The following is an 18,180-nucleotide window of genomic DNA, read 5'->3' as shown; positions in this document are numbered from 1 at the left end:
TTTCATTTATAAACAAAATAAAAAAATATAAAATTCAAAGAAATAATTAAATATAATTTTAAATGTAAGTATAATTTTATTATTTTTCATTTTATTAATTTAAAATAATTTTGTTACTTAAGTTATTTTATTTAGATAATTTTAATATTATTTATAATTCTTTAAAATATATTATGTTAACATAAAATTATTAATAATAATAATAATTTCCATTATTAATAATAATAATTTTCATTATTAATATTATTGTATGAAGGGCACCATGGTCTTTTCATCTCATTCCACTCTCCTTTTCTTAAGTTCTGTAGAGAAATGAAGTCCTTCTTTACTTGAACACTGGTTAGTCCGCTTGCAGGCTTTCTTTTGGAACTAAAGCATAATATGACTTGCTTCATTTCTTTCTTCCTCGTCCCTTAGGAAGGTCAGGAAGCCCTATTTAAAATGGGATAGATATATGGAGTGTTGTACTATCACCTGAACTAAAGTTTTCCTATTTAATTTGCTGATTAAGCTAGCACTTTCTTTTTTTTCACTTGATAATGTTTACCCCACCTACTTACTCTCTTCAATTATGAAAGGATTCTAAATACCATCAACTTTCCACTCATTCTCACCCTCAACCTCCCCCTCTCATAGAAGCAAACAAGGGTGACACTCATTCACCCTCACCCTCAACCTCCATCACCCTCAAAAGCAAACACACCCTAAGTTATCAAGCTTATCAGCACCATGCATTCCCTTCACGAAAGATGTGAGAAACACAAATCAAGGCAAAATCACATTCAAGTCATAAACTACTAAGACTCATCTTTTGAGTTTGTTCAATAGCAAGACCAGAAGAACCCCTAACAGCACCATAATTTTAACCCAACCTGGTGAAGAAAACTCTCATATAAAAGAAAGAGGATGTAGAACTTGACCACTACGAGTATGAATATAAAAAAACTTAAGCACATTGAAATCAAACATATCATTGCGCATATAACTTTTAGATGAACTTCTCACTAGACGAGTGAGATCTTTAATGACCGAAATAACTCTAGAAACATCAATTTTAATATGAAATCTAGCGTAATTCCTTGTACACCATATCATCCAAATAGGAAAAGTTATCAGAACAAGTTTAATCAAATTAACCAAATGACTACCATCACTCTTAACAAAAGAAAGAAGATTATCTACATTAGAGAAATGAGAATTAAGGAAAATTTTCCGAATCCAACTCCAAATACGACAATAATAATAAATTTTATACATGAGATGCATCTTATATGGACTCCAAAAAATGAAGATGTAAGAATTGTGTAATATAAGAATTGTGTGATAAGGTATTATGTGATATAAGAATAGTGTTTTATATGGTAATATAAGTGTGTGGAATAATTAACAATTAGTATTATACTTCAAGGATGTTTAAATTTTAGGTGATTTAATACATGTTTGTAGTGTATGTATTGTTTAACTTTTAATTATAATGGGTTATTTGTGTTTAAGTTTATGGAGTGAGTGTATTCATAAGCAAATATAAGTTTTATTCAAAATTGTAAAAGGTGAGGTTTGGAATTTACTCATGGGGAACATGTGTTTTTGAGAATTATATCTACCATAATTGTAAAGAAAGTTATTAAGTTGAGAATGTGGATTCATAAGTTTACATGGACATATCATATTTTGAAGTGTAATGGTCAAATAAATTATGAGTTAATTTTACCATCACTTATAGCAAACTTGCATAACATGTTTCGTTGGTATATTAACTAGGGAATGTTCCAAGTATGTATGAGGCTAACCTAGTATAGTCTGGTGATTAACATATGAAGTTGTTGAAAAAGGCAAAGATATCAATTTAGTTGAAGATATTTAGGGTGATAGAATTAATCATGTTATCTAGGAGCTTAAACAAAAGATGTTGAATATTCTTATCTCTTCTTTAGTGTGTAAGCTTTTCAGTAGAAAATTTTTCTAATTGAGAAAAATGTTAAAACTTGTGTTTTAGGTCCAAGTATTGAAAAAATTTAACAATTGGTAATTAAATTTAATGCATGTTTGAAATGTAGGCAATCTAGTTTGCAATGTATGTGTTTTGATTTTAATTTAAAGCAAAATGAATTAATTATGTTTAAGCTGGTGGAGTGAAAGAGTGTATGAAGTATACATGATTTGCTTATAATTAGTATTGAGATTTATTATGAGTTGAATATAATAGAAGGATAAAAATGGTGAATTCAAATGATTAAATAGTAAGAACATACTATAACTTTTAGTTTTATACTTTTCTTTTAGATTTCAATAAGTAAGAAGAAGTTACAACTAGGAGTGAAATTAGTTGATATAAGGTTATAGTAAGAAAATTTAGAATTTTTTGTTCACAAAACATTGTTAATTTCTCCTTCTCTTCTTCAAACAAATTATTTTCTCACTATTCCTTTATAAAATCCAAAATCAAACCTCTTCTCCATTCCTTTGAAAATTTTAGTCTACAAGATATTTAGAAAAATAGTTGAAGCATCAATAATGAATTTTGCTGTGGTAAGTTCTATCTTGTGTTATTATCTTCTTAGTTTCATCATTTTTCTACATAGAAAAACACGCTATGGTGTTAAGGTTTGAATATTAAATTAGTTTTAGTTGTTTTTGAATAAAATTTGATCAAGGAACTTTAATGGTGTTATGTTTCAAAATTTTCTCATCATTCTAATTAGGTGAAGCATGGGAAAATCAAAATAAAGAAGTTCTTAAAATTTTAAATTTCAATTCAACTTAATTATGAAATGTGAAATTCAAAAACTTCATTCGAAAGTTAAAATTTGTAAATTTTTGTATTTCAAATTATATAACTTAAAATAAAAAAAATTATATTTCAGAATTTTATAATCCGAAATATAAAAATTGTATTATGCATTGTTTAATTTAAAATAAAAAAATAGAATGTATTCCAGATTTCATAAAAATTGAAGATACACATTTTATTTTAAGAACATAAGAAAACTATGTACCTCTTAGATTAATTGTAATATTTTTTCTCTTAAAATTTCTTTATTTGTAAAAGACAATGTGACTTAATTGATCTAGTATATAAAATATGCTATAAATTACATTGCATATATTTTGTTTTAATACTTAATTTTGAATAAAAATTGACAAATTTGTTCAAATCGTTTACTCATGGTAATTGTAACTTTGTCCAATTATCAAATCTTCACTAGACCATAGGTTTATGGTCTTCCATAACTTTGCAAGAAAATGCATCTTCTCTTCATCTAATTTTGTGTCATATTATATGAGAAAAAGTTCTTCTTTTATATATTTATTTATTGTATAAATATTGCATTAATAACACTAAGTAATACATAAATTATTTTCAAATTTAAGTTGTTTTTAAATATATTAACATAAATACAAAATTATAGAAATAAAAAACACTTTGATGTGAACACACAAAATTTGCATCTTTATTCAAAACAATCCTTCTTACATAGTAGAATTCATGTCACAAATAAGAGAAAAATTTAGAATTTTAGGTTAAAGTGCACTCACTCACACAGAGCAATGAAAAACATAACAAAAGATTGAATTAGTTGAGAAGTTTCCATATTAGGGTTTGTGTGGGCTCTTTCTCTTTCTCTGTTCTGTTCTGTTCTCTTCTTCTGCACACAAACACATGCGCTGGTAAGATCTCTTCCCTTCTATTCGTTGCGCGTTTTGATCCCATGCGCTTCGTTCTTGATCTCACTCGCCCATGAAAACCCTAAAATAAAAATCGTATTTTTTTCTTTTACTTTTTTTGGTCAAGAAGGGGGGAAAACCCCAACAATGGACGAAGGCGATGGAGGGTACGGTGAGAGCGGCGATCCCATGGATCAGTTTCACCGTAACGAAGCTATATCCGCCGTGGCCGACGATGGTTTCATGGCAGAGGAAGATGACGATTATGAAGATCTTTACAACGACGTCAACGTAGGCGAAGGGTTCCTTCAATCTTTGCGCAAAAACGACGAGCCGGCCTTCCGAAACGATGGCGTCGAGGATCAGAAGCCCCCGCCGCCCCCGCCGGCTCCTGATGCCGCCGGGGTTTCGATTCCCACTGCCGGTGGCGGGGGGGAGGGTGTAGGAGGCGGTGAAAGTGAGGTTTTGGAATCTAGGGTTTCAGGGAGAGTTGATGGATTTCAGAATCAAGGGTTTAGAGGGAACGAGGTGGCTGCCAAAGGTGGGATTAGGGTTGAATTGGGGCATCAATCTATGAAATCTAGTGGAATTGAGGAACAGGGTGGTAATGACGGGGCTGCAGTTCCGGGGAATGTGCAGCAGCCACATGGTGGGGTTGTTGGGAGTGTGGGAAATGAGGGTTTAGCGAGACAAGGTCAAGGTGGGGGAGGAGGGGGGAGTGCTATTAGGGTTGGTGGAAATGGTGTTGGAAACAGTGTGGGCGCTGTTAATAGTGTTAGTACTGGAGGAGTTGGAGGTGCTGGTGGTGGTGGTGGTGTGGCTGCTTCCGGTGGTACTATATTGTTTGTCGGTGATTTGCATTGGTGGACTACTGATGCTGAGCTGGAAACTGAGCTTAGTAAGTATGGGCCTGTTAAGGAGGTGAAGTTTTTCGACGAGAAGGCTAGTGGGAAGTCTAAGGGGTATTGCCAAGTTGAGTTTTTTGACCCTTCTGCAGCAACAACTTGCAAGGAGGGAATGAATGGTCATGTTTTTAACGGGAGACCATGTGTTGTTGCGTTTGCATCTCCTTTTACAGTTAAGAAAATGGGGGAGGCTCAGATAAACAGGAATCAGCAGATGAACCCATCTGCTGTTACACAACAGGGAAGGAGGGGGCCTTCTGATTCGGGGGCTAAGCCTGGTGGAGCTAATATTTCTACAGGTGGTAATTACCAAGGAGGAGATGGGAATAGAGGTTATGGGAGAGGAGGTAACTGGGGAAGAGGGAACAATCCTGGTATGGGGAATAGGGGGCCTGTGAATCCAATGAGGAATAGGGGTGGTGGGATGGGTGGTAGAGGTATAATGGGTCATGGTGGAAATGGTTTTGGACAGGGAATTGGTGGTACCCCTCCACTGATGCATCCTCAGTCAATGATGAGTCAGGGTTTTGATCCTGCTTTTGGTGGTCCCATGGGTAGAATGGGTAGCTATGGAGGCTTTCCTGGGGGTCCAACCCCTCCATTTTCTGGGCTCTTACCTTCATTCCCTGGTGTTGGAGGTGTTGGTTTGCCTGGAGTAGCACCTCATGTTAATCCTGCATTCTTTGGAAGAGGGATGCCAGTTAATGGTATGGGGATGATGCCGACATCAGGTATGGATGGTCCTAATATGGGAATGTGGTCAGATCCGAATATGGGTGGATGGGGTGGGGAAGAGCCTGGTGGTGGGAAGGCTGGAGAGTCAAGTTATGGGGAGGAAGCTGCATCCGACCATCAGTATGGTGAAGTGAGTCATGATAGAGCTGGGTGGCCTATGAGGGAGAAAGATAGAGGTTCCGAAAGGGACTGGTCTGGTTCTTCTGAGAGAAGGTATAGGGATGATAGAGATCAAGGATACGAGAGAGATGCTCCTAGAGAGAAAGAGATGGGCCATGATCCTGAGTGGTCTGAAAGAAGGCATCGAGATGATAGAGAAACTGTCCGAGAAAGGTCTCGTGATCGTGAACGGTCTCGCGACCGCGAAAGGGATCATCGGGAGCGTGACAGGCACAGGGAAGATAGGGACCGATATGCTGATCATCATAGGTACAGAGACCGGGAAGCAGAGCATGATGATGAGTGGGACAGGGGACGATCATCAAGGACTCACAGCAAACCTCGGATATCACAAGAGGAGGAACACCATTCAAGGCCAAGAGATGCTGATTATGGGAAGAGGCGACGGCTTACTTCTGAATAATTTTATATAGGGTGCTTGTTATTTACTTGAAGGCATTCCACTGAAGAAGAAAAAAACAGTAATTGAAAAGTAGGATTTGTCATTTGCTTGAATTCTCTGGGGCCTGGAAGTTGTTGAGCAGCTGTTTTATTTCAATCACTTGTTCTAATTGCTCCTTGTTAGGAGTAGAGTTTCTTTCTTCTGTGGAAAGGTTAGTTTAAGACTGCAATTCTTAGCCTTCTTTGTTGTTTAATCTTGATTTGTGATATGAGCTTATTGCCCGCCATGTTCATTGTGACATATAGTCATAGATTCCATGTCTTTACTCTCATTTTCGTGAACTTTTTTACCATGGATGACATGACAACAGTCTGCAGAAGACTAGTGTTGACTATTTAGAGTTTTTAGCTTCTAGATTTCTGCTTTATAATATTCTAACTTTGTCTGTACTCAAAGTATGTATAATAGCTTATAGTTTTTAGCTTATTTTGTGGAATATATAGTTTTTTCAAAGCTATAGTCAACAGTTGAGAAGTTTAATGATATGAAACTTACATTTCAGTGATAGATTATTAATTTTTGAACATTTGGATAATATTTTTTTTGTATCAGTTTTATGTGTTGTGGGTTTTCCGTAGAGGGTGTAGGAGTTCTTTCCTATATTTAACTTGACCCATTTAGAAGCATTTGTTTTTGTGGTTTTCTATTCAAGGTTTTTTTTTTTCCTTCTGCTTCATGAGAGTACCTTACCCACTTTTTTATATTTGCTTTATCAAATAAAATGTATATATCTATCTGAATAAAAAAATATTATATTTGAATTTAAAATTTATTTTTTCCATTGTCTTTTTAATGTTTCATTGTAGTTTTTCTTTTGTTCGTGTGCTCATTTCTTTATCGTAATCATTCCTGCTTAAAATTGTGTCTAAGTTCCTACCAAATGCATCTGGGTCTTATTTTTTCTGCTATCCTGTGTGATGGTATACCTCTGCAGTTGGACCAGGTGTGGATGTATAAACACCGATCTATGTTGTCTGTTAAGCACTTTTTTTGTTACGAATTATGATTATTATTCATTTTTTATTAGTCTAATTATGCTAACTTTAGAAGTTTATAATCGGATTCAGCTATGTATATATTTCATTCTGGTTTTGTAGTTTCTGTGTGTGTATGTTAGTAACTAATTCCCCGGGAAGTTCAGTACAGTTACTATCACCCTCCATGCTTTCCTTTTTTTGGTAGTTTAGCTGTATTAAGATTAGGTTCTAATAAATGTTACATCAGCACCTGAACATGTGGTTACATCAAAGTTCTATAGTCAGGAGGGGTGGATGCATTTATATGTGGTCCCATAAATAACAGCTACACATTTTTAGCGGAAGAAATTTTGAATTTGGGATGAGTATATAATGTATAAACACTGAAGCTTCAGATAATCCATAATTGCATGACTTTCTGGATTTGCTGAGTCTAGATTTTATGATTTAGGATGTGCATATACCATATAAATGCTGAAAGCTTCTAATAATCTGTAATTGAATGACTTTTTGGATTTGCTTAATCTAGTTTTCCCCTAAATTATTTATAGAACACTGTTTAACTTCCTAAATGAACTATATTTGTGAACATTTTTGTGGAGGCATTTGTTTGAGATTAGTTTTTGCAAGTTATTCCCTTACAAACAATTAGCCGAAGCTGTAATAGGATCTTAGGAAATGGGTATGTGTTGATAAATTAGGGCGTATATATTAACATTGTTTGGTGGATTATAGTAGCTTTGGCAATAGTGACCTAATTATTGTGCAAGTTGGGAACGGCAAGGATGATGATAAGGTCCGTTGGTGCTAAACCTGGGTTAATAGATAGGATCACTCGTGGGAGGAGAGAGAAAGTAGCATAGGTGGAAGGAAAATGTAGGGGTTTTTTGCCATGAAATGAAACACAATTGAACAAGGACTTGGGAAACTGAGTAAAACAATTAAAAACGGATTAGATATATGTTGCATCTTTGAGGAATTGTTTACTGACATAACACAATGACTTTGTTTGATCTAATATAGTTGACCCAACCTTCCAAGAAGAGATGTAAACCAAACTTGGGAGTTTGAAAAAATTTCTCTTCAAATTTGGGAGTGGAAAGAGTAATGTCTTTAGGTTATGGAATATGGTATTTGCTCTGATACCATGTTGAAAGTAAAGGGTTTAAGCTGGTAAGGAGGAAAAGGCAATTAATAATGTTACATACGATACAATTATATTTATGTAGGTGATGCAAAAGACAATGCATTAACTTTATATAGTTGAACTCAGGTCAAGTACTATATTCTTAACCTGCTAACCTTAATCTTATCACGTGAACAAATTACTTACGTATGGATAAAAATATGAAGTACCGAACAAGAAAAGATCCTGAACATTAAAAGTTAACACAATTTTCCTAATCAATGTTGCATCATTTCCTCCATTCGAGGTATTTTAGATTTCGAACAATATTTCTAATTAATTTAGAAGTTCTATGTGTTTCTATGGTCTAAAACCCTTGGATTGCTGTTCCCCTAAGATTAACATTTTGTTTGCTTCTGGTCCAATATGTTTATTTTCAGCTATAACTAAGCTAAATCTGTGTTCTTGTTTAACGGAATTGAGGAAGTATTGTTTTGTGATTTTATATGAATTCGATGTCTCTTTCTCCTTTCTGTTATTGTCTTCTGAATTCCAACAAGTATGGGTGTTATGGGTTTGTGTTGTAGGACATCTGTTTTGAGAAAGGAAACTGATCATTCAAACTCTGGGCTGTGGTGGGGATATCAAGCGGCTTCAATGTTGAAGATTGGAGTCATGACCTTTTCCCACATTCTGAAGGGGAACTTTTGCTATGAAGTATTAGCTTTTGATTTGAATTTGTTTCAGTTATTAGCACATGATTACTTAAACCATCGATGTTGATGTAATGGGTTTAACTCTCTGAAGTCTGAAATGTGGCAGATTATTTGGAACTTATTGTTTGAAATGTGTACTTTAGGATTTAGTAGAGGATGCTGATAATGTGCCGAATCTTATTGGCTGGCTGTTGTATAATTTTTTCCCCACCTTTTGGCTGGCTGTTGTATCTTTTTTTTTTTTCACTTCTTTTGTTTTGTCCTCACATTTTTTAGCGTACAAATCTTGTGTATGATGTATAGAGCTAACCATTTGATCACTGTAATCATTCAAAGCTGGAGAATTGTACATGCTTTCATGTATATATTGATATTAACTTCAATGATAAAGGTCCAATCCCCCTCCAGTTTTTCTCACTTTTTGTTTTATGGTGTTGTCTTGTATATGTAGTCTAATGGAATCCAAGAGTTGATAATGGAATGACCACATTGTATTGATTTCTGTTGTCTCTTGTATCTTAGATGCATTTAATAGAAGATGATGACTGGATTTTGTCTTTTTGTAGATAAAGTTTGTCTTAACAATTTCATAAGAAACTAAGCAGCATACTTAATTATATCTTTTCCTAGTATGTTTTTATTATCGAGTTTAATACGTTGAAAATTACAAAATTGTGAGTCTTGGCCCTAGTTAATAATCTAATTTATGACATTATAATTTTTAATAAATTGATTATGTACCTTGGAATAATCCTTTTATATGAGATAGTTGGTGTGTAGTAGATGCTGTTTTTTTATAGACATTCCCTAGGGATTACATTATGTCTACTTGGAAACGTATATGCCCAACCTTTTATAATGTTAAAACTGACAAGATTGTCTTTTCTTTTCATCCTTGCTCTTTACTTCCTATTCTTTTCTATTTTTGTTTTTGTTTTGTCTTTTTTTTTACCTGTTTTACTTCCAAAATGTAAATTGAATGTCTCTAGTGATAGTCAACAGTTGTCAGTTTATGCATCTACTTGTTATGCCAATGCTTCTGATTATGTAGTTAATTTGGGTCTCAATAGATATATATTTAATTTTTTTTAAATTATAATCTAAGTATGATATAACTTTTTTATAAATTTAAATTATTTTATGAAATGATATTATCTTTTATTTAATACACTCATTTATTCTAAATTTTAATATAGTTAAATAAGATGAGTTAATTTTTAACAACTTTTAACATAATTAAAATTTATTAAATAAATGAATAATTATAAAGAAATGATGTTAAATTAGATTTTATTTATAATTTAAACTTTAAATATTTTGGATATTTATTGTAAATAAAATATTGAAAGAAGTTATTATCATCTTTTTTATGTAAAAAATAAATTTTTAATTTATGTTATATTTTAATATTTAAATTAATGATAATTTAATATAAAATATTTTAATATTTTAGTCTATGTTAAAAAATTGTTTCACATGTAAAAAAAATTGAGATAATGATTCATTCTAACAGTTCTCTTATTATAAATATTTATAAAATTTATTTTAGACAAAATATATATTTAATTTATAAATTAATTATTATTAATTAAAAATTTAATCATATTTTCATTAATAAAACACCCTAATTTTTTTTTTCACATTAAGTAAAACACAAAAATTTACTACTACAAGAAATTTATCGATCATATGTTATTTTCTAAGAGATTTTAAATACAACAGCCTTTATCTTTTATATAATATCAACTATTTAATATAAATATTAAGAGAAACAACTATATTCTAAAGTTGCTATAAAATGGAAGAAAAAATGGTGTGAGCTAAACCTAAACCAAACATAAGAATACAGTGAAAATGATCCAATAGTGATATATGTTGTTAAAATATGGCAATTGATACTCTCATCACTAAAATATTTAAATTTAAAATTAATGCTGTGATATATGTAATTTGTAAAAGATATTTAAGTAATTATAATAATGTATTTTGAAGTGATAGTAAGTGAAAGATAAATGTGTGAAATATGAAATGTTAGGTATGTGTGAAGATTTGGTGATGGGAAGTTTATATGAAATGAGAGCATTATCTAGATTGTGATTAGATTTGATACATTTGTTCTTAAACAAATCTCATACTCTCTCTTCTCTAAACTGCGTTTTCATTCCCACATGCTTGTACTCCAATTTTTGTCTCACTCTTCACTGCAAACCCTAATTTGAAAAAGGGAAGAGACCCAACAATGGACGAAGGCGAGGGAGGGTACGGTGAGAGTGCCGATCCCATGGATCAGTTCCACCGTAACGAAGCTATATCCGCAGTTGCCGACGATGGTTTCTTGGCCGAGGAAGATGATGATTACGAGGATCTTTACAACGACGTCAACGTCGGCGAAGGCTTCCTTCAATCTTTGCGCAAAAATGACGATTCGGCAGTCGTTTCCCGAAACGACGATGTCGAGGACAAGAAACCGTCACCGCTGCCGCCTGTTCCAGATGCCGCTGGGGTTTCGATTCCGGGTGTCGGTGGCGGTGGAGAGGGAGTCGGTGTCGGTGGAAGCGGGGCTGTGGAATCTAGGGTTTCCGGGAGAGTTGACGGGTTTCAGAATCAAGGATTTAGAGGGAACGATATTGGTGCCAAAGGTGGGATTAGGGTTGAATTAGGGCACCAATCTGGTAAATCGAGTGAAATTGAGGAGCAGGGTGGTAATGATGGTGCTGCAGTGCAGGGGATTGGACAGCAACCACACGCTGGAGTTGTTGGAAGTGTGGGAAATGAGGGTATGGCGAGACAAGGTGGTGGTGGCGGTGGAGGAGGAGGAGGAGGAAATGCTATTAGGGTTGGTGGCAATGGTGTTGGGAACAGTGTGGGTGCTGTTAATAATGTTAGTACTGGAGGAGTTGGAGGTGGAGGTGGTGGTGGTTCTGGTTCTGGTGGTACTATATTGTTTGTTGGTGATTTGCATTGGTGGACCACTGATGCAGAACTGGAAACTGAGCTTAGTAAGTATGGACCTGTTAAGGAGGTGAAGTTTTTTGATGAGAAGGCTAGTGGGAAGTCTAAGGGGTATTGCCAAGTTGAGTTTTTTGACCCTTCTGCTGCAACAACTTGCAAGGAGGGAATGAATGGTCATGTTTTTAACGGTAGACCATGTGTTGTTGCGTTTGCATCTCCTTTTACAGTTAAGAAAATGGGGGAGGCTCAGATAAACAGGAATCAGCAGATGAACCCATCTGCTGTTACACAACAGGGAAGGAGGGGGCCTTCTGATTCGGGGGCTAAGCCTGGTGGGGCTAATATTTCTACAGGTGGTAATTACCAAGGAGGAGATGGGAATAGAGGTTATGGGAGAGGAGGTAACTGGGGAAGAGGGAACAATCCTGGTATGGGGAATAGGGGGCCTGTGAATCCAATGAGGAATAGGGGTGGTGGGATGGGTGGTAGAGGTATAATGGGTCATGGTGGAAATGGTTTTGGACAGGGAATTGGTGGTACCCCTCCACTGATGCATCCTCAGTCAATGATGAGTCAGGGTTTTGATCCTGCTTTTGGTGGTCCCATGGGTAGAATGGGTAGCTATGGAGGCTTTCCTGGGGGTCCAACCCCTCCATTTTCTGGGATCTTACCTTCATTCCCTGGTGTTGGAGGTGTTGGTTTGCCTGGAGTAGCACCTCATGTTAATCCTGCATTCTTTGGAAGAGGGATGCCAGTTAATGGTATGGGGATGATGCCGACATCAGGTATGGATGGTCCTAATATGGGAATGTGGTCAGATCCGAATATGGGTGGATGGGGTGGGGAAGAGCCTGGTGGTGGAAAGGCTGGAGAGTCAAGTTATGGGGAGGAAGCTGCGTCCGACCATCAGTATGGTGAAGTGAGTCATGATAGAGCTGGGTGGCCTATGAGGGAGAAAGATAGAGGTTCAGAAAGGGACTGGTCTGGTTCTTCCGAGAGAAGGTATAGGGATGATAGAGATCAAGGATACGAGAGAGATGCTCCTAGAGAGAAAGAGATGGGCCATGATCCTGAGTGGTCTGAAAGAAGGCATCGTGACGATAGAGAAACTGTCCGAGAACGGTCTCGTGATCGTGACAGGGAAAGATCTCGAGACCGTGATCGTGAACGTTCTCGAGATCGGGACCGAGACCGTGAAAGGGATCACCGTGAGCGTGACAGACACAGAGAAGATAGGGACAGATATGCAGATCATCATAGGTATAGAGATGGGGAAGCAGAGCATGATGATGAGTGGGAGAGGGGACGGTCGTCAAGGACACATAGCAAATCGCGGTTATCACAAGAGGAGGAACACCATTCTAGGCCGAGAGATGCTGATTATGGGAAGAGGAGACGGCTCACTTCTGAATAACTTTCATGGTGCTTGTTATTTCTCTGTATGGTTTTCCATTGAGGGAGGGGAAAAAAGTATCTGAAAAGTAAGGATTTGCCATTTGCTTGAATTCTCTTGGATCCAGAAGTTGTTGAGCAGCTGTTTTATTTCAATCACTTGTTGTCATTGCTTCTTGTTAGGAGCATGGTTTCTTTCTTTCTTGAGAAAGGTTAGTTTAAGACTTCAATTCTTAGCTTTCTTTGTTGTTGGATCTTTATTTGTGATATGATCTTGCTTCATGATATGTTTATTATGATATACAGTTTTAGATTCGTGATATGATCTTGCTGCATGGTATGTTTATTATGATATACAGTTCTAGATTCCTCTGGTTTACTTGATTGTTTTCATCAACTCTCCTTTGATGTTGAACTAGTTGTAAGCTGTGATTTAGATTTTACCATAGATGACATGACACCAATCTAGAGGAGATTACTGAACAGAGAAGTAAGAGCTTATGCATAGTAGAAGTAAACTATATCCAACAATAGAGAATCCTATCAATATGTAACTTGAGGTTTTGTAAGAAATTCTTAATTTTAAATATCATTAAGATATTATTTATTTTGTTTTTGTATTATGCTTGTGATGTTCATAGAGAGTTTGGAAGTTTTCTTCTCTTCACTTCTGACATTTGTTTCGGGGTTTACTATGTGATTTCCTTTTATTTTCATTCTGCTCTGTGGTTTCTTTTAGAGAACTCCTTGTCCCTTCTTATCTAGTAATAATGTCTTCATGTATCTTGATTAAAAAAATTAATTTTGAACTTAAAATTTAATTTCTTGTATTATCCAGTGTACATTTCTTTATTCTAGTAATCATCCTTGCCTTAAGTTCTGCCTGAGTTCCACGAAATGCATTTGAGTCTTTTTCCCATCTGTGATCCCTTGAATGAGGCTCTCTTGCTGTCATACATCTCTGCATTTGGACCAGGTGGTTGTTGACTATGGATTCTGGATGGAATGGAAATCTATATGTTGTCTGCTTCAAATGGTCTGTAATTACATGATTTTCCAAGTTCACTTAATCTAGTTTTTCCCCCAAATTTTAAATTACCGAGAATGCTACTTAACTTCCTAAATAGACTATATTTTTCTACACTTTCCGAGGTCTTTGTTTAAGATACAGTGTTCTTAAGTTCTTCCCTTACTGAATACCTATCCTTAGCTGAACTATAGAACCTTTGATACGGGTATGAAAAGGTTGAGAAATTAGGACCTTACTTGAATGATTTGCATTGTTGAAACTTGAATTAGGATCTTTTATATGGGTATGAAAAGATTAATAAATTAGGCCCTCTCTTGAATGATTTGTATTGTTGAAACTTGAATTAGGATCTTTTATATGGGTATGAAAAGGTTCATAAATTAGGGGCCGCTCACTAAGATGGGAAGGGCAAAATTTCAGTTATATCTTAAATAGATTAATAATAAGTAGTCGTACTATGTTATCAATAGCGGCTGCTATTTCAGTGGAATGTTGTTTGGAGTGCCTGCAATGGATGGGAAGCCCACTTGCAGCAGCAACACTCCACGACCTCCATTTTGTTGCTGTCCGACCTTCCGTTTGTGTTCAATCACAAAACTGTTTCACTTTGAGGGATTGGCGCTAGCTAACATAAAGTGATGGGTCATGGGTCCTCAGAATTTCATGATTTAGTATTCTCATTTCCTATCTGTTGGGCCTTGGGCCTCAATACATATTTTTATGTGGGTTTCTTTTTAGCTTATATAACGTGGACAGTAATTTCCAGTATAATAAAATAAAGTAAATAAAGCATAAAATATGATTATAATATAATGAAAATAGTAATAATAAAAATATAATAAAGTAATTGTAGTAATAAAAACTAAATTAAGCATACTATATAACATAATAATCTAAACAATAAAAAATTATAAATACTATAGTAATAATAGGATATATATGCAATAAATAAAAAATAGTATAAAATTACTAACACGATTAGGTCCCTCAAACAAGCTAACACGATTCTAATGTGTTGACCTTCTAGGAGAGTAATGAGTTGAAATTGGCATGGATGCTGAAACCCACTCTTTATGGGTGAAAATGATAGGGTCAGTTGTGGTAGGAGAGAGAAAGTAGCATGGATGGAAGGAAAGTGTGGGGATCATTGCCTGGAAGTTTTGCATGGCCAATGGGAAAATGAAACTCAATTAGAGGTGGAGGAAGGACAAGAAAAAGTGAGTAAAATATTTAAAAGAAGATTTAGATATAGGTTGCATATCTGAAAAACTGGTAATTGAAAGAATACTATGACATTTTTTAATCCGTGTAGTTGACACCAATCTTGAGAGTTCAGAATTTTTGTTTTTTTAGAACGTGAGTGGAAAAATAATGGCTTTAGGCTATGGTCGCATTTGTTCTGATATCAAGTTGAAAGTATATTTAGTTTAGGCAGAGAAGGAAGAAAAGAAAGTAAAGTGATTTTCAATTATATTTTCTTGGATTGATACGGTGTACATGAAGTTTAGAAGGCAATATTTTTTAATATTATCACGTCAGTACTTCAAATACGTGTTTCTATGGTCTAAAGCTTTTGGTTTGCAGCATCCAATGCTTGAAATGTGTTTGTTTCTGGGATAAATGTATTATATCCTCAGTCTTATGCCTACCTGTGCTTATGTAATTGAATTTTGGAGGAAATTTTTTAACTGAGTTTATCTGTGTGTTTAACTGAATTGTGGATGTAATTGTTTTCCACTTTATATGAGTTATACCTGCTCTACTTTCTGTTAATGCCTTCTGAATTGAAAACAATTTGGACTTCTGCGTGATGTAGGGACAATTGTTTTGAGAAAGGAAACTGTTCATTTAAACTCTGGGTTGTGATGGCCATCAAGCGACTTCACTGTTGGGGATTCAAGTCATGACAATTCTTTTCTTACATTGAGAAGTGGAACTTTTGCTATGAAGTATTAGCTTTTGATTTGAATTTATGTTTCAGTTATTAGCACATGATTAATTAAACCATCATGTTGATGTAATGGGTTTAACTTGCTGAAGTCTGAAATGTGTTAGATTATTTAGAACTTATTGTTTGAAATATGTATTAGGATTTAGCAGAGGATGCTGATAATGTGCTGTTTCGATTGGCTGGCTGTTGTATCATTTTTTTACCCACCTTTTGGCTGGCTGTTGTATTATTTTCCCCCACCTTTTGGCTGGCTGTTGTATCATTTTCCCCACTTTTTTTGTTGTTTTTTCCCTTACATTTTTTAGCATAGCGGTGTAGTATGCAAATATTGTGTATGATGTAGAGAGCTAACCATTTGAGCACTGTAATCATTTAAAGCTGGGGAACTGTACATGTTTCCATGTATATATTGAATTAACTTTACTGATAAAGGTAGAATCCATCTCCAGTTTTGTTTTATGGTCTTGTTTGTTTATCCAGTCTAATGAAACCCAACAATTGAGAATTGTTGAAAAGGCCATGTTGTGTTGATGTCCGATGTCTCTCCCTTGAATGCTTTTTTAATACAGAGGATGCCTAGATTTTTTCACTTTTCAAATGAATAAAGTTTGTTATGAAAATTTGGTATATAGAGAGAAATGTTATTGACACTTTAATACTTTCGTCTATTGAATACAATTTTTTTGTAAAATCAGACTTGTGAGTCTCATTTATTATTTAATGAACCTCATTTATAATGTTTTTATAACTTTCCAATGTTAATCTTGAAAGAAGAGTTGCTATATATTGGCTTCTTTACAATACCTTATTTACTTAAAAAGTATCGATTAAACTGGTTATAGAAAGTGCTGTATAAATATTTTTGAGAATAATCCTTTTATAGGGTATATTTTATATATATATATATATATTGGAAGAGTGATAGAAACAATTTGAATACAATTTAATGTTAAATATTTACTTTTAACTCTTTAAAATCGTGTACTGAAAAAGAAAACCGTTATTATTGTCTTATTTTTTTCTCCTTGCCTCTAGTTTACTTCCAAAATAGGGATTTTTTACTTTCTGAGTATATAAAGTTAACAGTTTTTGCCTCAATTTGTTATATATATATATATATATATATATATGCTCTGTTCACGCTTTTTGGGTTTTCTGTATGGAGAGACCTTTTCAATTCTCTCAGCTGTCTTTTATTTTGCTGTTAACCCATGGAAATAATAGTGGCAATCCAGGATGATTGATTTGATCAATTGATTCATTTCGAGTTGATACATTTACTAGTATATATTCTATGGGGATTGGGTTATCTATGCTCTTTATTTTATTATTATTCTGTTTCTATCCTCATGTTTTCGAGATTGAACTTTTCCTTTTGCAGGTTGATTGAGTTATATTTGTTTTGCTTCTAAGAATGAAGTATGTTGTCTTTAGATACATACTAATCTTTGTATTTAGAAAAACTTAGATACATAAAAAAAAGATGATAGAAAAAATAATGTAACCTCATCAAAAACACATTTTTGAATGTCAAAGGTAGGTATACGTTAATTACATCATGCATCACAATATGATCAACTAATGTTTATGCCTAGCCTTCTTATGTGTAGGTTTTACATTTCTGTGCAATGATGTCTTTATGATAAAAGATACTGATAGAGTTGTTATGTAAAGTGAAAACGAAAATCATTTTGCAGCTATTCATCACTGTAGAGGAATAAATTCCGATAGGAAAGAAGTGGGAAAGGTTTGTTATGATCAGAATGACTTTATTCTTGCGTCCGGATAATGCATAAAATTATTGTTGAACCATATACACATAGAAAAGGCCAAGGAACAAAGAAGCAACAAATCTTAGTTTCACATGCTTGTGCTTAGAAGAGTAAAGCTTTACACATTTAGATGATCGAAGAAAAGTAGCAGCAAGTCTCATTGTTTCTTTCTATTCTCTCAAAATATTCTCATAGCAATCACGTGCCATCAATACTTCCTTATGGCTATGCTACTAAGATATTTCCACCATACTTGTTTACCACTCAACATAATTGTTATTAATATTTATTTCACGAGACAGTGGTCACAATTATTGCCACATTTGCAAAAGAGAA

The 18,180-nt window shown here is 34.5% G+C and overlaps 2 protein-coding genes across 3 annotated transcripts; both read left to right on the top strand.

Moving 5' to 3' along the window:
* Positions 1 to 3,528: 3,528 nt before the first annotated feature.
* On the top strand, positions 3,529 to 8,957 carry LOC137831357 (uncharacterized). 2 transcript variants are annotated; one of them, XM_068638998.2, is made up of 3 exons: positions 3,529 to 3,669; positions 3,794 to 6,079; positions 8,619 to 8,957. In XM_068638998.2, the coding sequence occupies exon 2, from the start codon at positions 3,814 to 3,816 to the stop codon at positions 5,887 to 5,889; it is 2,076 nt and encodes a 691-aa protein (XP_068495099.1). In that variant the 5' UTR covers positions 3,529 to 3,669; positions 3,794 to 3,813; the 3' UTR covers positions 5,890 to 6,079; positions 8,619 to 8,957. The 2 variants fall into 2 exon arrangements, with proteins under 2 accessions (XP_068495099.1, XP_068495098.1); XM_068638997.2 differs by having other exon boundaries at positions 3,533 to 3,669; positions 3,797 to 6,079.
* Positions 8,958 to 10,777: 1,820 nt separating this feature from the next.
* On the top strand, positions 10,778 to 16,334 carry LOC137831355 (uncharacterized). The gene is made up of 2 exons (XM_068638996.2): positions 10,778 to 13,303; positions 15,938 to 16,334. The coding sequence occupies exon 1, from the start codon at positions 10,987 to 10,989 to the stop codon at positions 13,111 to 13,113; it is 2,127 nt and encodes a 708-aa protein (XP_068495097.1). The 5' UTR covers positions 10,778 to 10,986; the 3' UTR covers positions 13,114 to 13,303; positions 15,938 to 16,334.
* Positions 16,335 to 18,180: the final 1,846 nt, after the last annotated feature.

This window comes from Phaseolus vulgaris, chromosome 6, assembly GCF_051622355.1.
Source record: "Phaseolus vulgaris cultivar YP4 chromosome 6, ASM5162235v1, whole genome shotgun sequence".
Taxonomy (NCBI): domain Eukaryota; kingdom Viridiplantae; phylum Streptophyta; class Magnoliopsida; order Fabales; family Fabaceae; genus Phaseolus; species Phaseolus vulgaris.
The sequence above is the reverse complement of the archived record's forward strand: the minus strand, read 5'-3'. Positions and strand labels throughout refer to the sequence as shown.